Raw genomic sequence first — 25,797 nt, forward strand, 5'->3', positions numbered from 1 at the left:
TATTTGAATAGAATATGTGTGCAAGGGGTGACCAAACAACCGCACAGAGGGATCACTATTTGACTTTCTTAACCTGGAATGTATGAGGGCTAAATGATCAGATCAAGAACCGCAAAGTAGTTCCATATTTGCAATGATATCACATAGATGTGGCGGTGTTACAGGAAAACCATTTAGCGCCTAACACAGGACAACTCATGCAGAGAAGAATGAAGGGCTTTTGTGTGGCGGCTGGTTTCACATCACATGCGTGGGGGATCTTGTGTGGGCCCGTCAGGGCACTGACATCGCGATGCGATCTGTCGATATAGACATTGAGGGAACGGATTTTGTGGTCACCTGCCGTAGTGGGACATGCGCTTGATCGGGGTACCTGGTCCAAACTACAATAACCCCCAATTTTATCGTAACCTTCATAGCAAACTCATGACACATTTGAAGATGCCCACTTTATGGGGTGGCGATTTTAATTGCGTGCAATCTCCTGACCTGGGCAGGTCAAAGGGCCCAACACGTTCTCCCTCCGCAGCTGCCCGTGCGGTTTTGGTTATTGCTGAGATCGATGGATTGGTCGATGTATGGCGCCACCGCTCTCCAGTTGGTAGGGGGTACACACACTATTGGTCTGTGCATGACATACATACACGTATTGTTAGAATTGGGGGTCTCTGGTTAGCACAGGTAAGGACTTGTGACAAGCAGGGACCCTCTCCTCCAGTCAGGACAAGGGGATTACCCTCTAAAATAACCCCTGCTCACCCTCTAGGTAGCGTGGCACGAGCAGCCAAGGCTTATCTCAGAGCGTTATGGGTTAAGCATTTGTGAACACATACAGTAACTCAGTGACAACACCACACATGGACACCACATCAGGGTTTGTATAAAAATAAGTATCTTTTATATAAAGGCTTAGCACAAGACCATATAACTTCAGAGATAATCCACAATACTTGTTAGCAAACCAGTTCTTGGTTACAAAATGCATAGTTTTCAATTCTGTGCGCTTTGCGCTGTCTGTGCGGCTCTCACGGGAATGAAACTTACTTCGGTGCGCACACAACCGCAGTGCGAGGCATACAGTTACCTTGGATTGTCCGCGCTGAGGCCACGATTCAGGACGGTGGAGACAGACCACTCTCACCTTCCCTTGCGAAGTATGAGTCTGGTATACTTTCCACCCTGCTTACCCTTAGACCTCCCCCCATGGCATGTCATCATACTATACGTCCCGAGGACATATTGACTAATATCTGTGGTTGTAATTCACCCAGACCTGTTCGACCTAGACATCCTGGAAGGCATCGGGTCAGGTCGGGGATAGCCAAGATTTCAGAACATCCGATAAATGAGACATGTTTTCTTATCAATGCCAGGTCTCTAGTTAAAAACAAGGTAGCATTTAACGAATTTGTAGCACAGAGGAAGCCTCCTTGGGTCTTTATAACAGAGACCTGGGCTACGGACTCATCGGGTCCTGACCTAGTTGAGGCCATTCCTGATGGTTACGCCCTAACCAGAATGGATTGAGTTGGGCGTAGGGGTGGTGGACTGGGTATTTTATGTAAAGACTGCTTTACATGTCGTATTGACACCCTCTTGCCCTTCTCGGATAACTGCGAGGCACTATACTTCACTATACAGTTTGCTCCTTCAGCCTCTTTTGCAGGTATCCTCTGCTATAGGCCACCAGGCCCTAGGACTACCTTCTCCCACGAATTACTTACACTGCTAGAGCCCTTTATTAGTAGACCTAATCTCACCCTTCTTGGTGATTTTAATTTTCATCTTGAGATAGATGACGACAAAGATACTAAATCTTTGATAGAGGGTCTAACTACATGTGGGCTGAGTCAACTGGTTGACGGCCCCACCCACCTCGCTGGACATACACTAGACGGCATCTTCTCAAATGATGCCAGACTGGTGATGGGAACTCCGATTCCCCTGCCCTGGTCCGATCACAGGGCAATACCATTCCATCTTAACATGACTCCCTTTGGCCCCGACCAAGTGAATAGGAAACCATGGGAAATCCGGAGAAAATATAATGAGGTTTCTAACACCAGTCTTGCCCCTTTTATGGCAGACATTAGTTCCCTCTCTCAGTCAGACACGAAAGAAGCAGCTCTCGGTCTGTCGAATACCCTATCTAACGCAATGGACACTCTAGCACCACCTAAAAAACACTACTCGGCTAGGAAGAGTCCCTCGTCGCCCTGGTTTTCTGAGCACCTAAGACTCCTTCGGCAGAAATGTAGGCAAAAAGAAAGAGCCTGGTATGCCTGCCCTGACTCACAGGGGAAGAGTCAACATAAGCTAGCCCTAAGGGAATACAAAAGGGCCATATTTCAGGAAAAAAAGATTTACTTCAGCAAAATCACCACCTCGCTGAAATCGTCGAGAGAGCTTTTCAAAATTATAGACACTCTGTTGACACCTAAAATCATCGATTCCGTTGCTGAGTCACAGGAGCTCTGCGATAACATCGCAAGCTTCTTTCACACCAAAATCTCGGACATTTATATCTCCCGTAAAACCCTCAATTCAGAGCTGGACACCAAAAGGGCATCCCGGCCTCCTTCCCCTCTCCCCTCCTATAACAAGACCCCGGAACCAGGTTCCACTCCCAGTTTTTCTAGCTTTCCCCATCTGACTCAGGACGAACTCAATCGCCTTTTGGATGCCACCAAATCATCCTCGCCTCTGGACCTCTGTCCTTTAAAAATCCTGAAGGCATGTAGAGAGGTGGTCCTTCCTCCTCTTCTAGAGGTTATGAATAGGGCCATTACTGAGGGGACCTTCCCTATTCCAAGGAAAACGGCAGTTGTTAAGCCTCTTCTAAAAAAGCCCTCTCTGAACCCTGAAGTCCTAATAAACTTCCGGCCCATATCTTTACTTCCAGCCCCGGCCAAGATACTCGAGGTCCACCTTAAACGTCACTTGACCATCTACTTAGTAAGGATGAGCCTACTGGACGTCTCCCAACATGGGTTTTGCACTACCCATAGCACCGAGTCTGCCCTTACTGTCGTGGTCAATAACATCCGATCTGAGGTGGACAGGGGACAGACCACTCTATTGGTGCTGCTTGACCTTACGGCAGCGTTTGACACCCTTCAATCCTGGTAGACAGGCTGAAGGGGATAGGGGTGAGAGGAAGTGCCCTTAATCTCCTAACCTCCTTCCTTCACCAGAGACAGCAAAGAGTAAAGCTTGGCAACTTTCTGTCTCCCTCCCAGGCCGTGCAATGTGGGGTTCCTCAAGGCTCTGCGTTGAGCCCCTTGTTATTTAACATCTATGTAACCCCACTTGCCGAAGTAGTAAGATCCTTTGGATACCAAATATTGTCATACGCAGACGATACTCAGATTATCGTCTCCACCACCCTATCGATAAAAGATGCTGCCTTCAAATTTCGAACATGTATGGAGGCAGTCTCGCAATGGATGGTGCGTAACTATCTAAAATTATATGGGGAGAAGACGGAGGTCTTAATCTTTGGAGGAAACCAGGACATCTGGTCGAAGGACTGGTGGCCCTCCTCCTTGGGAGATTGCCCACACCCTACCAACTCGGCCAAAAATCTTGAAGTTCTCATAGACCCTGCTCTCTCCTTTGACCTCCAGGTCAATAGAACTGTTTCCACCTGCTGTAATACCATCCGGATGCTGAAAAAGATTGCCCCATATCTATCGCCCGACGCCCGCAAACAGTCAACAGTTGCCCTGGTCTCTTCCAGGATTGACTATTGCAATGCGCTTTATGGTGGCATTAACAAGAAATCTCTCCATCGCCTCCAGATGGTCCAGAATGTCGCAGCCAGGATGGTCTTAAACCTACCCAGGCTCTCATCTGCAACCCAGGCCAGGAAGGACCTCCATTGGCTACCTATACATGCCAGGATTTCCTTCAAGATTATCTGTCTGGCTCACAGGGCTGTGTTTGGATCGGGTCCCGAAGGTATCAAGACCCTTGTCAGTCCCTACACCCCTAATAGAACCCTCCGCTCAGCCTCTAGAAATCTGCTTACAGTCCCCAGATTCAAAAAGGCGAAATGAGGAGGAAGAGCCTTTTCCACTATAGCCCTGAAATTATGGAACACTCCCCCCCCGAACTTTCTAGCCAACCCTCCTTGGGGATTTTCCGTAAACTCTTAAAGACATGGCTCTTCTCTCAGTCTTACTAACTGTATTATCTGTTTTCTTACTCTCTATGTCTGTCTGTGCTCCTTGTGCCTTGATGCCCCTTGGGGTTAAGTATGCGCAATACAAGTTCCCATTCATTCATTGTAGCGTCCGACGTGGAGGCGAACCAGGAGCGTTGTCGGCCCCTCAGCGTTGTGAACCCCGGCTCTCTGTAGGCGTCTTGTGTGAGGCGTAGAGGAGGGGCCACGGGGAGCGAGGCGGATGGTCGTGGTTTTCCGGCGTCCACGCACAGTGTGGCGTGCGAGTCACACCTTCAAGAGCGGGGTTGCATTTTAGTCCCGGGTGGCATGGTGCAGGGTGGCATGGTGCAAGGTGGCTGGTACGCTGCAAGCGTACGAGCTGTACTCGGCCCTGTGGGGCGCTCGGGACGGGAACTCCAGCGGCAGGGGTACGATGATCAGTGCCGCTCAGAAGGGGGAGGGTGAAGCAGTGTGCGGTGCGGCCCTTCTCCTTACGGTGCGAGCTAAGGCTCCTAGAGGGTGCGGCGTCACGCGGTTCAGGTCGGCAACTGGCACGGGGCTTCGCAGCGGTCAGGTCTTCGAGGCGCACTTTGATCTCGGCTCCAGCGACACGGAGAATTTGGCAGTTTCCAGCAGCTCTTGTGAAGGCGTTGGGAGTCCAATAGTCCTGGGACTTAGTTCAGAGAGCAAGCTCACCCACAAGCCCTTGGAGATCTTTTTGAAGCACAAGTTGAGCAAAGTCTTTTCCAGTCTATTTCCTCTCCTCTCACAGCAAGGCAACCACTGCAGGCCAATCCCCCAGGTCAGGGTCAGTACTCCTCCTTGCAGCTTTCCCAGTTCCTTCTCGTCGGGTAGAGGTACTTCTTGTTTCAGCAGGATCTGAATTCTTGGGCTCAGGGTCCCAATACTTATACTGCAAATCTTTTGTTCTTTCAGGCGGCCAGGGTGCCTTTGTCGAGTTCAGCCCAGTTCTAGAGTACTTTGTTTACAGGACTCTGGCTTGTCTTTTCAGTGTGCAGGGCAGAGACATCAGACGCTCCAAAGGAGGTGGAGCTAGCATTGTGGTGGCAGAGCACAGCCCTATTCAGAGTCCAGGTGCACTCCTCCCACCCATCTGGCTGGCTGTAATCTTCCTATTCACCACCTGGCTGCCCCAGCCTGTCTCCTGGGATTCCCCAGCCCTGTCACTCACAGAAACCAGACAGCAGATACACATCCTAGCAGAGGGGGGCTGAAAAGGTTAGGCAAGCAAATACCTACTTTCTAAAAGTGGTATTTGCAAACACAGAATATTAAAACAACCTTTACTAAAAGATGTATTTTATTATTCTGAGTTCAGGCATACTAAACTCGAGTTTCTACCATGTTCCCCGAGTCTGTTAGGAATGTAGAATGTTACAATTCCAACAGCCCATCCTGGCCTATGAGAACAGGTAGCCTTACAATAGCATGTGTACAAAGGGAGGAGAGGAGGGCTATTACTGCTTAAAGATAAGCAGAAGGTCCAGCTACAGCGATGCCCAAAAGGTCAACATTAGTACAAAATGTGCTGAACTGTTCCTGGAGAGGGGTGAACCAGAGTATGCGTCAAGAGATGCAGAGGATGTTGTCAGGGTAAGGAAGAATTAACCCTGGGCATCCATTTTGTTGGATTTAATGCCCTCACACACCTTTGCAGGTGTCATGCTTCATCATTTGGGCCTGCTCCTCGTTGGGTCGGCGGTGCAATACCCAACAGGCAACATCTCTAAGAGGGGCTCTTTGGCGGAGATCTTTTTCCAACAGCCGTATAGATGAAGTGCGGGTGTGGGGCCTGGTAAGTTAGTAGACGTTATCAAGTGATTAAAATAAAGCTAGGGGTACCAAGGAATGATTTATTCAGGCGGTCCGCTGCTTTAGTTAAAAAGAGATTCTAGAAGGTGAAACTGGAATATTATGCTTCCAGAGATCCTTCAGAAAGTGCTATTGTCCGGTCAACATGTTTCTCGCTGGCGTATATTAACAAGCGATTCTTCAGGACCAATGGAACTAACTAGCTGGTATCTAAAGAGTAACTGTCTACACTAAGTCCCTAATGTATATTGTGTATACACTAGTGTGAATAAAAGCCATGCAAAACAGGAAAAAAGAGGGTTAAACAGGCTGTTTCCCTATATTACCCTTCTTCCTCGAATTGCCTGTGTTATGCTGTCATTACCTAAAAAGTAGTGCCTACCCCTCGCCGCCGGATCCAGCGGCGAGGGGTAGGCGCTAACAACGCAGCTTAGGCACTCCCAACCTTGCGGTGGAAGATCTAACCTGAAGCTTTACCCGCTGGATACTGTTGTTATCTGACCGTTACACTTTTTAAGTAATGACAGCATAACACAGGCAATTCGAGGAAGAAGGGTGAGCGCCAGCATTGTACGGAGAGGCTCCCGCTCTGTCAAACTCAGAATAACTCACTACGGCTCTGAGTGGGTCAGTAACTGACTCGAGAAGTCTTTGATTAGATTTTAATGCAGAATATTGACATTATCCCAAATGATCCCATACCAGGTGTAGGTAACATAAGTCTACTCCAAGTACCAGGTAACACCACACATTTTTAAACATTTTCAGCCTGTCCTAGCTCCAGGCTATATCTCACCGGGAGCATGAGGAAAGTAGATCAGACCATTCTGAAGAGACCCGCCACCCCTCCCTAGCTGGCAGCGGTGGAGCACTCCAGGCTAACATTCCGCTGCCTTTTGATGACACCTTCTCAGTAACCTGACATCACCCAGGCAGGCAGACTCCGAAGACTCAGGGAGAGCGGGCATAGCACAGAGCATCTCCCAAAATGACAAGTCTGTGTCTCCTCAACATCTAAACCAACTCACACCATGATGCCAGGGGTGTTTATATTGACTTTCTCTTGTTCTTTCCCTTTCTAGGTTGCACAGAACTCCATCGCCAGGTATGTTCCTGCTCTCAGGTAGAATATTTCTGCAACAAAGTAGTAATTTTAAGTGCTCATAGCGGCCGGCCTTCAAAGCTTTCCAAAGCGTGAAGCTTCCTTGTGGAGTTAAGGGAAGTCTGCCTGGAGAACGCTCCACCACCAGCACGGGCTTTTCTAAATTTGGAACCTTCAACAATTTAGCATTAGCTGAACGTTACTGTCTAGGTGGAATGTAAAGTTGTGATTTGTGTTGAAGAGAGTACGGTCCAATGTGGTGGAAGGTCCTATGTACTATAGACAGTGATTTCAACTGAATTTGCTTGGTCACTGGGAGCCAATGGAGAGAGTCCATGGCCTCGAGGTAGAAGGATAACGCGGCAGAGAGAGAGCAAGGTTTGCTGCGGCCACCTGTGTGTCCACAATGCAGGCGGTGAACAAGATGGCTTGAAGCCCTAAAACAAGGCGGGCCATAGTCACGTTTATGTTTATGTTTATGTTTTTGAGATTTTTATTGCGCACAAATACCCGAGGGTGTCTTGGCGCATATCAGACTGCGTGGGAAGAAGAACTACCAGATGAATCATTGATTGAATAACCAGGTTTTCAGGAGTTTACGGAAGAAGATGAGTGTGGGACTGGTTTTGATGGACAGGGGGCGTGAGTTCCACCGCCTGGGGGTTGCTACTAGAAAGCGTCTGTCTCCCCAGCTAGTGGTTCTGGTACGTGGGACAGAGAGGAGGTGGATACAAGCCGAGCGAAGGGGCCTATGAGGAGTGTAGATCCGAAAGGCATCCTTGAGGAACCTAGGTCCTGAATCATGGATGGCCTTATAGGCAATACAGTACAATACAATACGTCTACTCAAAATGATGCTCTGCACCACAAGAGAGACCATGAGGACAACAGTGACACTATTTTACGTAGAGCCTCATCAGTCCAAACAAGTGGAAGAAAGTTTCATGAACATGAGTACAGAGGGATAGATCATTGTCCATTTAAACTTCCAATTCCAAACATGGTCCAGCGGCCAAAAAGCCACTACAAGAAGCCATGGAGGAGACCCCATGAAGCAGCTACCTCAGTCTTATCCCAGTTAAACCTGAGGAAATTAGATCTAAGCCACTGCGAGATGTCTCATATTCAGTGCTGTAAGAGGCTATTGGAGGGCGTAAAGTACAGTTTAGCGTAAAACTATTAGCGTCTCTTCCTCCTTTCAAAGCCGCACTAGGAATAATCTCATCCTGTGCCTGATACCTCTTGCCTCTGGCTGACACCTCTTACCTCTGGCTGACACCTCTTGCCTCTGCCTGACACCTCTTGCCTCTGCCTGACACCTCTTGCCTGTGCCTGACATCTCTTATCTCTGCTTAACACCTCTTACCTCTGGCTGACATCTTTTACCTCTGCCTGAAACCTCTTACCTCTGGCTGATATCTCTTACCTCTGGCTGATATCTCTTGCCTGTGCCTGACACCTCTTGCCTCTGCCTGACAACTCTTGCCTCTGCCTGACACTGCTTGCCTGTGCCTAACACCTCTTACCTCTGCCTGACATCTCTTGCCTGTGCCTGACACCTCTTGCCTGTGCCTGACACATCTTGCCTGTGCCTGACACCTCTTGCCTGTGCCTGACACCTCTTGCCTGTGCCTGACACCTCTTACCTCTGCCTGACACCTCTTACCTCTGCCTGACACCTCTTACCTCTGCCTGACACCTCTTACCTCTGCCTGACACCTCTTACCTCTGCCTGACACCTCTTACCTCTGCCTGACACCTATTACCTCTGGTTGACACCTCTTCCCTCTGCCTGGCACCTCTTGCCTCTGCCTGACACCTCTTACCTCTGCCTGACACCTCTTACCTCTGTCTGACATCTCTTACCTCTAGTTGGCACCTCTTGCCTCTGCCTGACACCTCCTACCTCTGCCTGACACCTCCTACCTCTGCCTGACACCTCCTACCTCTGCCTGACACCTCTTACCTCTGCCTGACACCTCTTGCCTCTGCCTGACACCTCTTGCCTCTGCCTGACACCTCTTTCCTGTGCCTGACACCTCTTTCCTGTGCCTGACACCTCTTTCCTGTGCCTGACACCTCTTGCCTCTGGCTGATACCTCTTGCCTCTGGCTGACACCGCTTGCCTGTGCCTGACACCTCTTGCCTCTGGCTGATACCTCTTGCCTCTGCCTGACACCTCTTGCCTCTAGTTGACACCTCTTGCCTCTAGTTGACACCTCTTACCTCTGGCTGACACTTCTTACCTCTGGCTGACACTTCTTACCTCTGGCTGACACCTCTTACCTCTGGCTGACACCTCTTACCTCTGGCTGACACCTCTTGCCTCTGGATAACACCACTTGCCTCTGGCTGACACCACTTGCCTCTGGCTGACACCACTTGCCTCTGGCTGACACCACTTGCCTGTGCCTGACACCTCTTGCCTGTGCCTGACACCTCTTGGGTCTGGCTGACACTTCTTGCCTGTGCCTGACACCTCTTGCCTGTGCCTGACACCTCTTGCCTGTGCCTGACACCTCTTGCCTCTGGCTGACACCTCTTGCCTCTGGCTGACACCTCTTGCCTCTGGCTGACACCTCTTGCGTCTGGCTGACACCTCTTGCCTCTGCCTGACACCTCTTGCCTCTACCTGACACCTCTTGCCTGTGCCTGACACCTCCTACCTCTGCCTGACATCTCCTGCCTCTGCCTGGCACCACTTACCTCTGCCTGGCACCACTTACCTCTGCCTGACACCTCTTGCCTGTGCCTGACACCTCTTGCCTGTGCCTGACACCTCTTGCCTGTGCCTGACACCCCTTATTTCTGCCTGACACCTCTTACCTCTGCCTGACACCCCTTATTTGTGCCTGACACCCTTTGCCTCTGCATGACACCTCTTGCCTCTGCCCGACACCTATTGCCTTTGCCTGACACCTCTTGCCTCTGCCTGACACCTCTTACCTCTGCCTGACATCTCTTACCTCTGCCTGACATCTCTTACCTCTGCCTGACACCTCTTACCTCTGCCTGACACCTCTTGCCTCTGGCTGACACCTCTTGCCTCTGCCTGGCACCTCTTGCCTCTGCCTGGCACCTCTTGCCTCTGCCTGGCACCTCTTACCTCTGGCTGACACCTCTTGTCTGTGCCTGACACCTCTTGCCTGTGCCTGACACCTCTTGGGTCTGGCTGACACTTCTTGCCTGTGCCTGACACCTCTTGCCTGTGCCTGACACCTCTTGCCTGTGCCTGACACCTCTTGCCTCTGGCTGACACCTCTTGCCTCTAGTTGACACCTCTTGCCTCTAGTTGACACCTCTTACCTCTGGCTGACACTTCTTACCTCTGGCTGACACCTCTTACCTCTGGCTGACACCTCTTACCTCTGGCTGACACCTCTTGCCTCTGGATAACACCACTTGCCTCTGGCTGACACCACTTGCCTCTGGCTGACACCTCTTGTCTGTGCCTGACACCTCTTGCCTGTGCCTGACACCTCTTGGGTCTGGCTGACACTTCTTGCCTGTGCCTGACACCTCTTGCCTGTGCCTGACACCTCTTGCCTGTGCCTGACACCTCTTGCCTCTGGCTGACACCTCTTGCCTCTGGCTGACACCTCTTGCCTCTGGCTGACACCTCTTGCCTCTGGCTGACACCTCTTGCCTCTGCCTGACACCTCTTGCCTCTACCTGACACCTCTTGCCTGTGCCTGACACCTCCTACCTCTGCCTGACATCTCCTGCCTCTGCCTGGCACCACTTACCTCTGCCTGGCACCTCTTACCTCTGCCTGGCACCTCTTACCTGTGCCTGACACCTCTTGCCTGTGCCTGACACCTCTTGCCTGTGCCTGACACCTCTTGCCTGTGCCTGACACCTCTTGCCTGTGCCTGACACCCCTTATTTCTGCCTGACACCTCTTACCTCTGCCTGACACCCCTTATTTGTGCCTGACACCCCTTGCCTCTGCATGACACCTCTTGCCTCTGCCCGACACCTATTGCCTTTGCCTGACACCTCTTGCCTCTGCCTGACATCTCTTACCTCTGCCTGACATCTCTTACCTCTGCCTGACACCTCTTACCTCTGCCTGACACCTCTTGCCTCTGGCTGACACCTCTTGCCTCTGCCTGGCACCTCTTGCCTCTGCCTGGCACCTCTTACCTCTGGCTGACACCTCTTACCTCTGGCTGACACCTCTTACCTCTGGCTGACACCTCTTACCTCTGGCTGACACCTCTTACCTCTGCCTGACACCTCTTACCTCTGCCTGACACCTCTTGCCTGTGCCTGAAACCTCTTGCCTGTGCCTGAAACCTCTTGCCTGTGCCTGACACCTCTTACCTCTGGCTGACACCTCTTACCAATGGCTGACACCTCTTACCAATGGCTGACACCTCTTACCTCTAGCTGACACCTCTTACCTCTGACTGACACCTCTTGCCTCTGGCTGACACCTCTTGCCTCTGGCTGACACCTCTTGCCTCTGTGCCTCTGGCTGACACCTCTTGCCTCTGGCTGACACCTCTCGCCTGTGCCTTACACCACCTCTTGCCTGTGCCTGACACCTCTTGCCTCTGGCTGACACCTCTTACCTCTGGCTGACACCCCTTGCCTCTGGCTGACACCCCTTGCCTCTGGCTGACACCTCTTGCCTCTGGCTGACACCTCTTGCCTCTGCCTGACACCTCTTGCCTCTGACTGATGCCTCTTGCCTCTGGCTGACACCTCTTGCATGTGTGCCCCTGATCTCTGCTCTGACTCTTATCTTGTTCTCAGGACTCAAAATTTGACGATCTGTAAGCCCGAGGATGATGCTGCTGAACGTGAACACACCGTGAAGAGGTTTTGCTCGCAGCACTCCTATCTGATGGAAAGAGTGAAGAAGATCAAAGGTGAGTGAGTCCAGCCCTGAGGACTTCACAGCTGAGGGGCAGGGGAGGTCATACATGCAGCAGAACTAAAAACACAAACTCAGGTAACGGCCTTGGGGTTTCCCCTTCATCCTTCCTCACTGTTAGATTTGGGCGTATCTAGTTGGCATAGGTAGGTACTTGTGACAAATAGGGACCCTTGCCTCTAGTCAGGGTAAGGGGGTATTTGTATTTGTATTTGTATTTGTATTTGTATTGGGTATTTGTAAAGCGCATGCTGTCGCTCCAAAAGGAGCATCCTGGTGCTAAGATAATGTACCATACAGTGATGGGAACTAGATAGAGGCCATTACAAAGACATCGGATAGATAAAAAATCCAAGTTTTCAGTTGTTTCCTAAAAGCATTCTCATGGGCTAAGAGTCTGAGTTCTTTGGGCATGACATTCCAAGCCTTTGATGCCAACACGGAGAGAGTCTTTCCCCCCTTCGTTTTATAATGGAATCTGGGGATGGTAATCAGATTTCTGCCTGAGGATCTCAGACTTCTTGGGGGATCATAACGGGTGTAGCGTCTTGAGAGGTACTTAGGTCCTGTCTTATTAAGGGCTCTGAAAGTTGTCAGAAGGATTGTGAATAGAATCCTCTTGTGCAAAGGCAGCCAATGTAGAATCTTAAGTGCAGCCGAGGCAGAGGACCTCCTTGGTAATTTAAGTACCAATCTGGCCGCTGCATGTTGCACACTCTGTAATTTTTTCAACGTGGATTTTTTAATCCCAGCCATCAGGCCGTTACAATAGTTCAAACGTGAAAGAATGAGGGCCACTGCCACCGTCTTTCTCAAATCAGTGGGCAGGAAATCGAAAAATTTCTTTAGGGATTTGATGATACTAAAGCAACTTCCTGCCACATTCCTTACATGTTGGGTCAAAAGAAAGAGCGGAGTCAAACAAGACTCCCAGGTTTCTAGCTGTTTCCACTGAGTGAGGAGGCACGGCGAGTCCTCCGGCCACCAATCCTTAGGGCAGAAATGGACACTCCTAAAATAATCCCTGCTCCCCCCTTGGTAGTTTCGCACAAGCACCCAGGCTTATCACAGAGGCAGCGTGTAAAGCATTTTTGACCACATACAGTAATCAAGTGATAACACTACAGATGGACATCACACAGGTTTTATATCAAAAATAAGTATTCTTTATATAGATTTAACACAAGACCATAAACGACAAAAATCCACAATACTGTACTTAAACATTATAGTTTTAGCTTAGTTCTGTTCAGTTCTTAAAATGCGACACTTTGAGTCAATGTACCTTACGATGCGTTACGCTTCCACAACAAAAGTGTTGCAGCGATGGAAATGCAGCAAAGTTCCGGTGCAAAGAAATAAAGACGTGAAGATCTTCCAGATGCGGCACGCTTCTCCAATGTTGCGAGAAGTCTCGATTCAATGCTTCAGCTGCAGTGGTGACACCCTTGTTCCGCGATACGACGACAACAGCTTCGGCTGCGACACTCTTCTCCAACGTTGCGAGATGCTTCCGCACAATGCAACGACTACAACGACGACATTCAAGATGTGACGGCAGCAGCTCCGAAGGCGGCACGCTTCTCCGTGGATGCGAGGCACTTTTCTTGATGCAGTGCAATACGACAGCTACAGCGGCGACATCCAAGATTTGACTGCCGCAGCAACGACACGCTTCCTCTTCGTTGCGAGACGATTCTCTCGATGCGGTGCAATACGACAGCTACAGCGGCGATATCCAAGATGCGACGGCAGCAGCAGCGACGGTGACAAACTTCCTCTTCATTGCGAGATCCTTTTCTCGATGCGGTGCAATACACCAGCTACAGCGGCAACAAGATTCTTCCTCTTGATTCACGGTTCCAGCTCCTTGCAAAACACAGTCCCTCAGAAGGCCCAAAACAGCGCAGGCAATTCCAAAGAACTCTGGGAAGCTGGGGTTGAAGTCTGTTGTCCCTGAGACTTCAGCAGGAGGCAAGCTCTGTTCCAAGGCCTTGGAGATCCTTACAAGTTGATGAAAGTACACAAAGTCCATTTCTCCTCTCTTTGGCAGTCAGGCAACCACTGCAGGCCAATCCCCCAAGCAGCACGTCAGCTTAGGTATAGTATCTCCTCATCTTTTCTGGTTCCACTCCTCAGCAAAGGTTTCTTCTTGTAGTCCAAAAGTGATCTAATTATAGATGATATTTAAACCGCAAAATCTTTTGTCCTCTGAGGGCAGAGGGGCCGTTACCCAGTCCAAACCACTTCTGGAGCACTCTGTTGACATGACTCCTTCCTTCCTTTCACAGTGCAGGGCAGAACCATCAGACACCCCACAGGAGGTGAAGCCAGCATTGTGGAGGGAAGGCACAGCTCTATTCAGGTCCCAGGTGCAACTCCTCCCTCCCATCTGCATGCAGACCTCTCCATTCAGCCCTGTGCTGACTCACGCTGTCTCCTGGAATCCCCCAGCCCATGTCACTCAAACTCCAGACAAGGAATACACAACGTAGCAGAGGCAGGATTGGACAGTTAGACAAGAAAATACCTACTTTCTAAAAGTGGTATTTTCAAACACAGGTTCAGGTGAGAAGTGAGAGCCACAGACAGTGAGGGGCCAGGGTTCAGGTGAAGAGAAGTGAGAGCCACAGACAGTGAGGGGCCAGGGTTCAGGCGATAAGTGAGAGTCGCAGACAGTGCGGGATCAGGATTCAGGTGAGAATTCAGAGCTACATACAGTAAGGGGCCAGGGTTCAGGTGCGAAGTGAAAGCTACAGACAGTGAGGGGCCAGGATTCAGATGAAGAGAAGTGAGACCTACAGACAGTGCAGGGGCCAGGATTCAGATGAAGAGAAGTGAAAGCCACAGACAGTGAGGGGCCAGGGTTCAGGTGAGAAGTGAGAGCTACAGACAGTGAGGGGCCAGGGTGCAGGTGAGAAGTGAGAGCTACAGACAGTGAGGGGCCAGGGTTCATGTGGCAGAAGTGAGAGCCACAGACAGGGCAGGGGCCAGGGTTCAGGTGAGAAGTGAGAGCTACAGACAGTGAAGGGCCAGGGTTCATGTGGCAGAAGTGAGAGCCACAGACAGTGCAGGGGCCAGGGTGCAGGTGAGAAGTGAGAGCCACAGACAGTGCAGGGGCCAGGGTTCAGGTAAGAAGTGAGAGCTACAGACAGTGAGGGGCCAGGGTTCATGTGGCAGAAGTGAGAGCAACAGACAGTGCAGTAGCCAGGGTTCAGGTGACAGAAGTGGGAGCTACAGACAGTGCAGGGGCCAGGGTTCAGTTGAGAAGTGAGAGATACAGACAGTGAGGGGCCAGGGTTCAGGTGAGAAGTGAGAGCTACAGACAGTGAGGGGGCAGGGTTCAGGTGAGAAGTGAGAGCCACAGACAGTAAGGGGCCAGGGTTCAGGTGAAGAGAAGTGAGACCTACAGACAGTGCAGGGGCCAGGGTTCAGGTGAGAAGTGAGAGCTACAGACAGTGAGGGGCCAGGTTTCAGGCGAAGAGAAGTGCGAGTGGGTCTCCCTTCCATTGTTGCTGTTGCCTCATGTGTTTTTGCTGGTTTAGATGCTTTGGGCACTGTGCCACTTCTGTCCAGTGCCACAGTGAAAGTGCTCCCTATGTAAATTAATGTATACATTGGTGATTCCATGATTGACTGGTTTGGTTTACCTGTCAGACCCCAGTACAGTGCACCATGTGTGCCCAGGGTGTGTAAACCAAATGCTGCTGGTGGGCTTGCAGCACTGGTTGTGCAACCCACAGAAGCAGCCTGTAAAAGTGTATCTAAGGCCTGCCATTGCAGAGCCTGTGTGCAGTCTGGTACTGTCATGTTGACTGGGCATGTGTACCCACTTGCCAGTCCCTAAACCATCCATTTTCTTCATATCAGACACCCCTATGGTAGGACCAAAGGCAGGGTGCATTGTAAGTATAAGGTAGGACAAGTCCTGATGTGTGTGGCTTATCCTAATAGAGAATTACAGCCATTTTCATTTTTCACTATTGCAAGGCTGCCTATTCTTCATAGGCCAGAATGGGCAGTTAGATTATTACATTTTATAATCCTAACTGACTCGGGGAACTAGGTAGAAATTCAAGTTTAGTATGCCTGAACTCAGAATGGCAAAATACATCTTTCAGTGAAGTTGGTTTTAACATTCTGTGTTTGAAAATGCCAATTTTACAAAACAGAAGTGAGAGCTACAGACAGTGCAGGGGCGAGAGTTCATCTGAACCCTGGCCCCTCACTGTCTGTGGCTCTCTCTTCTCATCTGAACCCTGGCCCCTCACTGTCTGTAGCTCTCACTTCTCACCTGAACCCTGGCCCCTGCACTGTCTGTAGCTCTCACTTCTGTCTTCTAAAAGTGGTATTTTCAAACACAGAATGTTAAAACCAACTTCACTAAAAGATGTATTTTGCCATTCTGAGTTCAGGCATACTAAACTTGAATTTCTACCTAGTTCCCTGAGTCAGTTAGGATTATAAAATGTAATAATCTAACTGCCCATTCTCTTCCAGGGGATCCTCATCAGTAGTCATAAGCACTGAATATTCCCGCCCATGTGCGGGACCCCAGAAACAATATATATATATATATTTTTTATTTATTACATTTATAAAGCGCCTGACTCACCCCACATGGGGTATCTCCGCGCTAAGGACCAATTTTTACAACAGCACTGGGTAGAGAAAGATTAAAACAGCTGAGTCTTAAGTTTTTCCCGAAAGGACAAGTAGTTAGTTTCCTGCCGAAGATCTAATGGCAGTTGATTCCACAATTTGGGGGCCAAATAGGAGAAGGATTTACCTCCCAATCTAGTCTGTTTAATACGAGGAATAGTGAGCAGACTTTTGCCTTCAGATCGAAGTGAGCGCATCGGGGAATATCTAACTAGTTTTTCTGTCAGATATGTTGGGCCCATAGAATTAAGGCCTTTAAACACCAGGCAGCACACTTTGAAACTAATTCTCTTGCGGAGAGGAAGCCAATGTAGGCTGTGCAAGAGAGGGAGGGAAGGAGCACGATAAGGATTACTGGTCACCAGGCGGGCCGCAGTATTCTGCACCACCTGCAAGCTTTGTAAGTCAGAGTCCTTAGCGGATATCAGCAAAGCATTGCTAAAATCCAATCGACTCAGGACCAAAGCGTGAATTAGTGTCTTGCGAGTTCTCATCGGCAGAAAGTGAAAAATCTTCCGAAGCAGACTCAAAGCATGGAAACAAGATCTTTTGACTGCAGCGATGTGACCCTCTGAGTTGAGGTCTCTGTTGACTAGAACTCCTAGATTTTTTACCACAGTTTTTGGGATGGGAGCAGCACCCAATTCTTCAGGCCACCATCCAGGAGACCATCTCGAGATGGCATCCTTCAACAGCATGATCTATGTTTTCCCGGTGTTCAATTGCAGAAAGTTTCTTTTCATCCAAAGGGTGATGGTTTTCATACCTTCGGAAAACACTTTCTGAACATCAGGGGTAAATTTGTTATAAGTAAAGATCAGCTGAGTATCATCTGCGTAGGAGATTAGGAGGAACCCAATTTTCCTAAGCAGAGCAGCCAGTGGGGCAACATAGACATTAAACAAAGATGGACTAAGACAGGAGCCCTGTGGCACACCTTTCGTTACATGACTGAGTTTAGATTGGAAAGGGCCTAGATTAACTGTTTGGGTCCTGTCGGTGAGAAAGTCCTGTATCCACTTCAGAGCTAGGCTTTGGACTCCCATACGACAGAGTCTGTCTACTAGGATTTGGTGAGATATAGTGTCGAACGCGGCGGACAGGTCAAGCAGTATCAAAATCACTGCCTGACCTGCATCCGCCAGCATTCGTATATCATCAATAACCTTCACCAAGGCCAGTTCGGTACTATACTTTGGTCGGAAACCGGATTGGGAATAATCCAAACAGTTGGAGGATTCCAAAAAGGCCGACAGATGACTATTCATGTGTCTCTCCAAAAGTTTACTATATAGGGGGAGCAAAGAGATGGGGCTGTAGTTGTTAATGACATCAGGGGCCAACTTCGTGTTTTTACGGATAGGCATTATTTGGGCTGCTTTCCAAGCTTTAGGCAGTTTACTCTCTATGATGGAATGGTTTAGAACAGAGCAGAGAGGTTCAGCTAATTCTTCTGCCAATTTCTTAGCAAACTTTGCAGGAATTAAATCAGTGGGAGAACCTGATTTAACGGAATTTAATAGTTGTATAGTGTCTTGGGCTGTAAGCAGGGGGAATTCTTTAAAAACACCCTGTTCTCCGGCTCGGATAGTTGGTTGATATCAGCATCATCTTTATGCATAGTGGATGAGACTATTTTGCTATAAATATCTTCTATTTTTTGGGTGAAGTAATCCGAGATGTTGTCGCAGAGGGATTGGGTAGGTTCTTCTTCCGTATCAAGGGTTTTTCGATTGACAAAGGTGTTAAGGATCTGAAAAAGCATTTTGGAAGAGTTACCTGATTGTTCCAACTGCTTGATAATTTGTTTTTTGCGCGCTTTTTTAATGTTTTTGTGATAGGTAAGCAGAGCCGTTTTGTAGTGTTCTTTGCTTAGCCCATCTTTAGTGCGCCGCCATTTACGTTCAAGTTTTTTGCAGTTGCTCTTCTCTTCCTTTAGCTCTGGGGTATACCAAGTAGCCTGAGTACGGTTTGTCCTCATATTTGACACTTTCTCTGGGATTAACATCAAGAGTGGTTTTTATAGTGTGATGAAAGGACTCCGGATGATCCTCCACTGTTGCTGGAGTGGGAACATGCCTATTTTCAGTGAGCACTTCCTTAAATGTATCTGGAGATAGTTTCTGCCAGTGTCTGAAAGTCTTTTTAGACGGAAGTGTCTTCACTATCTCTTTCCTTACACTAAGAAGGTCAAAGGAGATCATAGAGTGGTCAGACCAAATTAATGGATCGGTTGAGATATAAGCAAGGTCTGTTGAATTTGAAAGAACCTGATCCAATATATGACCTGCTTTGTGGGTGGTGGCGTCATTCCTTGTTGTAAGATTAAGTGATGTCATTTCCCTTGAAAAGATAATCGCTTCTGGGTCTTCTTGGTTATCATGATGTACATTAAAATCTCCCAAGAGGATAAACTTATCTGAGGATATGACATGTGGTGCAAGTACGTCCAGCAGGTTAGAGATGGAATTAACAATAGGGCCTGGGGGCGATATACAAGTGCTCCCTTCCAGCTCCGCTGTGGATGAAAGTCCAGTCTGAATACTAGAATTTCGATGTTATCTGAGCTGAATTTATCTAAAGTGGTGGCCTTTATAGGATCTTTATAAATAACGGCAACTCCACCGCCTACTTTGTGAGACCGATCAAGTTTTAAAATTTGGTAGCCTGCTGGTATCGCCACCGCAATATCAGGGGCAGAGGTAGGTCTTATCCAAGTCTCCGTTAGGAAACCTATGTCTGTGGCTAAGGTGGAAAAAAGATCCCAGATATTTATAGCATGTTTGGGAAGTGAACGGATATTGGCTAGAAAGCAGTGCCAGTTAGTTTTAATAGGCTTGGAATCCGTGAGCTGTGTGGCTAGGGATCCTGTCCTCGGCAAGGGGGTCAGGCTCTCAAACCTACACTTAATGCATGTGAAACTACCCTCGATGTTAGAGGGGAGTTGGTTGGTACAAATAATACAGTCACCATAGCCCAAAGTGTACCTTGTTGTCTTCCTGATGTCCAACAGCTCCAATCTGGAGTATTTGTGATCTTTCCTGCGGGCCACTGTATTATCCCTCCACAAAGATGTAAGGGGTATGGCGTCTGGCGGCGACCAGGCACGGACGGGCGCAGACGGGCTTGCCTTAGGCGCGCCCGCTGCGCACGTCACCCAGCACATGCTTTTAAGTGGTCCAGGCGTTCGAAAACTAGAACGCAGACCCTAGCCCGGAAGTAAGTATTTCTCAAAGCCAGTGAAAGTAAGAATCTCCCTACACAGCAAACGAGCGGTGCTCGCGGTGGACCGGGGAGAGTGAAGAGAGTCCCTGATGTCTAAAAGTTAAAAGTACTAAAGGTTCGTTTTTAAAATAGTATCACAGTAAAATAGTATCACGTTTCAATTTTAAGCATATGAGACATTCAATCATGCTCCTAACACTTACTCGTGCCTGAATGTTAGAATGCGTATATATAAAAAGAATATAAAAATATATATGTAAAAACACATATATCTTGCTCCCAATATATGTAAATACATATATCATTTTTCTCACATCAATGCAGCACTAACACCAAGGCTAGACAATGTAAATACTTGTATATGTAGAGCAATTAGAAAGGAAACAAAAAACACATTAGGTCAAATAGTCCTTGAACTTTGTGTTTTAATGAGTAAAAACACTCATAAATCTTGAAAATTGCTCATAAGAGACATTGTCAGCCATAAGCTGCATTGAAAAGCTGTTAAAAGTTAGGCTGCAAACGTCAACATTATCGGCGCCATCTTGCTCTTCTCGAACCCATTCGTGCACGTAAGCGGCAGCCATTTTGAGCACCATGGCCTCCCTGCCACTCGCTGATAGCCAGCGCGTCTCTCTCTCTCTCTCTCTCTCAACCTCGCAGGCACCCCCCCCCGCACGCTGACAACCCCCCCCGCTCTCACATGCCTTGGGTCATAAACCCCTCTTCAGCGCAGCTCTGCCTCGGAACCCCATCCTGTTCCCAGCGCGACACCTCCCTTCGTTCCTTTCATGGTCCCAGACCCTTTGATACAAACCCCCTTTTCCTGTGTGCCCGTTTGTCTTCCTCGTTCCCAGGCCGCCACCTGGCTCTGCGGATACTGTTTATTGCCCCCCGTACAGTAGGAAGCTTCCCCCATTAAAGGACCCTCGAATTGATCAAAGCCCCCACCCTACGATATCCGATCAACCCCACACATTCCGTGAATCGGCGGAATGTCCAGCTGCGCGATAATCATCACCTATTGTGACCGGGGTGGGGACTTCAACTGTAAATGTGTGTGGGAACGGGCCTGAAGGGGAGATTCCGAGGATGTCCTTTCATACTTCAAAGCATTGCAAGAATGTGTTACCTGCAATAAAGATCATAAAACTGTGTATAAGAGGCCAGGCCTCAGAGATGCGAGTAGAGCACCTCGTGACGATACTTGCTGTCCGAACTGATGTGTTCTCCTCCGGAGAGAATAAACCCTTGTTTCCTGCCTTCCAGTCTCCAGTGCCTGCCTCTTCATTGGTTAATATCTTGTGGGTTTAAGAGGCGACACCGCCGGGCAATACTTAAGGATCTTTTATTCTGATTGGTAGCCTGACCTTTTTACAATTGGCGTCCCAAACGTGGGGCCCATCAGTGACTCGTGGATCCAGTGGGAGAGGTCCTGATGACAGAGTGAATGACTGCAACGATCGGGAGTGCACCTGTCCGATAGACCCTCGTCTGACAGCCGATCATCCGAACTTCACTGGTTCCGAACAGACCTCTCTCGAGTGATCTACGGTCCTGACTGGGAACCATCAGGAGTGCCGCGAGGATTACGAAGAAAAGAGGACGATCGGGCGCTGGATTCGGAAGACAAGAAACTGTCCATGCGGTCCGGGTAAGGTCGTGTAAACATGACGAATTGCGAAATGGTTGTTTGAGTGTTTAGAAAATACTAGTATTACTCTTTGTTAATTTATTTGGAGATTCGCTGTCTGCAAACGGAGAAACAACAGGCTCTCTCTTTGCAAGCAGTGGAGGATAGGTAATGCAGCCGTCGTGCCTATCTTTCTCCCCCACTGATTAATTATTTGAACCTGAACTATTGTTCACAGACTGTTTTCTGGAGATTCTCTGTCTGCAAACAGGAAAGAGCCCCCCCCCCCCTTTTTACAGATAGTGAAAGGGTAGGTAACGCAGACCTTTGCGGGCCTACTTATTCTCCCCACTGAATTGTTTGATTGACCAAACGTTGACTATTTGATATTGGTTCATGAGGTATTCACTGCCTGCAAACAACGTAGAATAGGAATATTCTGTCTAGTCTTTGCACGCAGTGATAAGATAGGCAGTGCTGACTTTTGTCCACGTTGTGATCCGTCATGTCTGTCTTCTCCCCACTGATTGGTAGCCTGTTTAGCCCGGACCGCTTATTAGAGATGAACCATCCGGCTCCACTGGAAGGCACCCCTAATAAGGACATGTTCATGAAGCATGGATTGATCGCTATAGCCTATAACAAGCTGTGGCATAAATATACGAAAAAGGATCGAGAAAGTCAGTGGCCACTGATAGGATCCTTCGATGATGACAAAATAAACGCGCTAGAAACAGCCCTTAGTAAAAACAAGACAACGCCCACTATGCTTGATAGTTTCGGCATGTGGCGCAAAGAAACTGAACAACGTAAAAAGAAAACTGAGAGTAGGTTGGGAAAAGAGCTGCGAAAAGCAGCCCACCTAGCTGCTCAGAAACTAGAAGGAGAGATAAAGGAAAGAGAGAAAGCCAAACAGAAACTAGAAATGGAAACATCAAGCCAGTGTCCGGTTAGAACGTCCTCCATGCTCTACCCTGATTTACCCTCGAGACAACGAGCCAACGATGATCTGCTGTTAGGTCCTCCGACCATCTACATGCCCCCTCCATATGCCCCTTCCCAACCCTTAGCACAGCACTCACCACCCCCAGGTACAAACGAGGGTAGCGCCACAGCTTCGGCCCCCATGGCCTCTGTGCCGGCCGAACCCCTTGTACCAAATACTACGCAAACGACAACGTTAGGCGACCCTGAGACCCGAGGGGCTGGTTCTGCAAGAATAAACAGACTAAGCAAAGATGAGCGAACAGGGATCGACAAGATAGCAAGGACACTGGTAGAAAGGAAGGAAGATGAAGAGTACATCACGGATATGTTTAACTCGTATACAGGGAGTCACAGACGACATTTTACCGTACGACTGTGTTACCATGTCTTGAACGCATACGAGGACCGATATCGAGACAAAGGTCCCGAGGGCCTAACGACTCTGTACCGGAAGGTCGATATCGGGGATGAGGGCGAGTGTGATGTGACGGACCTCCTTACGCGTACGCTTGAGGTTTTCTGCCACCTCACTGAACAAGAATCGGGAACTAAACCCACGACATCCGTAGCGACCGAACCACAAACTGAGCAATCTAACACCATGATGCCGATACGAGAGGCTGCCCCTTACTGGGTTCCTCCATGAGGTGCAGGGACTAACGATGATGCAAACCACCAAGATGCAAAAGGAAGGGTAGTGTACAACTGGGTCTACCAGCCATGGGACCGGCAAGAGATTCTGACATTCTGGAAATCTCTGCCTGACCTACGTAAAAACCCCACTGCCTTCTATACTGAATTGGGTACAGCCCTAGGTTCAACGATTATGACCCTGGCTGACATCGATTTGTTTTTCGGGTTATGTCTACCAGCTGATGTGTGGAAGCAAATCCGGAAAGTCGACCACCTTGAGCTGTTTGGACATACCTGGTCACAACTCGATAACATTGATAAACAACGAGGACCTGGACAAAAGCCTTTGAAATCCATTCTAGACCTTCCAGATAAAATCGTACAGAAATTAAAAACCCTGATTCCAGAAAAGAAAGTGGACTGGTCGATAGTAACGGCCTGTTGCCAGAAACCCCAGGAGGATGTATCGGAATACTTCTCCCGGTTTGAAACGGTGTTCTCCGATTACAGCGGCCAGGACATGACCACTGCAACCGGACACCATCTGTTTGTCCAGAATTATGTTAAGGGTCTGTCATCGGAGGTCTCCCAGAAACTGCAGGCTAGCGAGAGTAGTTGGGCAGCCTCCAAAGCTACGGCTATCCTCCAGATGGCCCAATATTAGGAACATCAGAAAAATGAAAACGATAGAGCAACAGAGAAAAAGAAGAAGGACTTGAAAGAGAGGGTGATGATTGCCCAACTGCAAGGGGTGACTATAGGACGAGACCAATACCGGGGAAACTACCAGACGAACGTCCCTAAGACTGCATTTCCCCAGGACCGCACTTTGACTCCCCACAGTGGACGTACAGACCTTAGAGAGGACCAGTGTGCTTTCTGCAAAGGAACTGGCCATTGGAAATCCCAGTGCCCAGTTCTTCTGGAAATAATCAGAAACAAAGACCCCAAGGACATAGCAAGTGGACCGAGAAATAAGGGACAACAGCGAGGGCCCCCAAATGACACAACTAACGACAGATCAGGCAGACCAAATACATTTGGCCAGACAGAACCAATACCAGCAATCTGACTACGATGACGCCCACAACTTTGCATAGGACTGCCAAGGGCAAGGGAGGGATCCAGTCGAGCTCTATGTTGACCAGCAAGGCCCTTACGTCACTGCTAAGGTCCTGGGTACCAGGTCTCCATTTCTGGTAGACATTGGCGCAACACGTAGTGCGTTATCTAAACGACTGATTCCAAGGGCACCCTTGTCTGGCTCACTTATAACATCGACAGGTTTCGATGGAACGCCCTCCACTAACCCTTTGTCCGCCCCGATCCTCTTTGACGTAGAAAACAACACCACTGACACCACGTTTTTGCTTTCCTCCAATAGCCCTGACGCCATTATGGGACTTGACTTATTGAAACACTTCCGAGCGACGATCAGATGTTCTCAAGACGGAGTTCGAGTTTTCCTTTACGACAACCCCGTTCTGCTTAGACATTGCCCTCCCCGACGCATGTTTTCCATCACCGACGCTGACACATCCCTGCTTGACACTCTGCCTCCGTATCTGTGGGCCAAGGCGGATTCGGACGTAGGGCGCATGTTGATTGACCCAGTGCACATTACTGTCCGACCAGACGCAACACTCCCAAAACTTGCACAATATCGGATATCGCCCGAGGGCGAGAAGGCATTGGTAAAGATTATTCAGTCACTAATAGACGCAGGAGTGGTAGAGGAAGTGGTTAGCAACGTTTGCAACAGCCCTATCTTGCCCATCATCAAGAAACAGGGAGAGGGAGATGAGAAAGCATACCGTTTTATCATTGACCTTCGAGAGATCAACAAAGTGGTGGTACCCCAGTACACTGTGGTCTCAGACATCACCACCATCCTGACTTTGATTCCTTCTACTGCCACCACCTTCACTGTCATTGACCTCAAAAACGCATTCTTTTCCATCCCCATCCACCCAGACAGCCGATATCTCTTCGGCTTCACCCTAAAAGCCCGCTCATATAGGTTCTGCCGAGCACCTCAGGGCTACACAGCAAGCCCTAGCATCTACAGCCAGGCCCTCAAGAGACAACTGGATCAAGTCCAGTTACCCGATGGAGTGGTGTTAGTGCAATATGTCGACGACATCCTTTTGGCAGCCGACACCACTCCATTAGCAGTTACAGCCACCATTCAACTCCTGCACTTCCTTGCGGAAAATGGCCACAAGGTCTCCAAGAAGAAGTTGCAATTCTGCCAACCCCAGGTCACTTACCTAGGCCACCTTTTGTCCAAAGAAGGAAGGAAACTCACTCCCGACCGGATCCAAACCATTCTCGAAACTCCTGTCCCTAAGACCCAGAAACAGGTTTGCTCCCTACTAGGCCTCACCTCCTTCTGCCGACAGTGGTTACCAAACTTTAGCCTCATTGTGAAACCGCTGCTTTCTCTGCTAGGTAAAGACGTCCCCTTCCCACTCCCTTGGACCCCTGAGTGTCAAACCTCCTTCACGGAACTACGAGATGCCCTTTGTTCGGCCCCTGTCCTAGGTACCCCTGATTACAAAAAGTCCTTCTCCCTTTACACTCACGAAAGGGAGGGGTGCGCTTTATCTGTCCTGACCCAGGCCATTGGCCCAAAGCAACGACCGTGCGCTTACTTCTCTGCCACTCTTGACCCT

General features: G+C 49.1%; 1 protein-coding gene across 2 annotated transcripts in view; it reads left to right on the forward strand.

Annotated features, from left to right (window-relative positions):
• Positions 1 to 25,797, forward strand: part of LOC144807191 (E3 ubiquitin-protein ligase TRIM11-like) — a 297,802-nt gene that overhangs the window by 208,727 nt on the left and 63,278 nt on the right. For both annotated transcript variants that reach the window (XR_013606133.1, XM_078673072.1), the window contains exons 4-5: positions 7,081 to 7,103; positions 11,862 to 11,977. Coding sequence is in view for 1 of the 2 variants with exons in the window: in XM_078673072.1 (XP_078529198.1) it covers positions 7,081 to 7,103; positions 11,862 to 11,977 (139 nt within the window). In the remaining variant the exon portion in view is untranslated. The remainder of the gene's footprint in view (positions 1 to 7,080; positions 7,104 to 11,861; positions 11,978 to 25,797) is intronic.

The sequence above is a fragment of the Lissotriton helveticus genome, chromosome 1_2, assembly GCF_964261635.1.
Source record: "Lissotriton helveticus chromosome 1_2, aLisHel1.1, whole genome shotgun sequence".
Taxonomy (NCBI): Eukaryota; Metazoa; Chordata; class Amphibia; order Caudata; family Salamandridae; genus Lissotriton; species Lissotriton helveticus.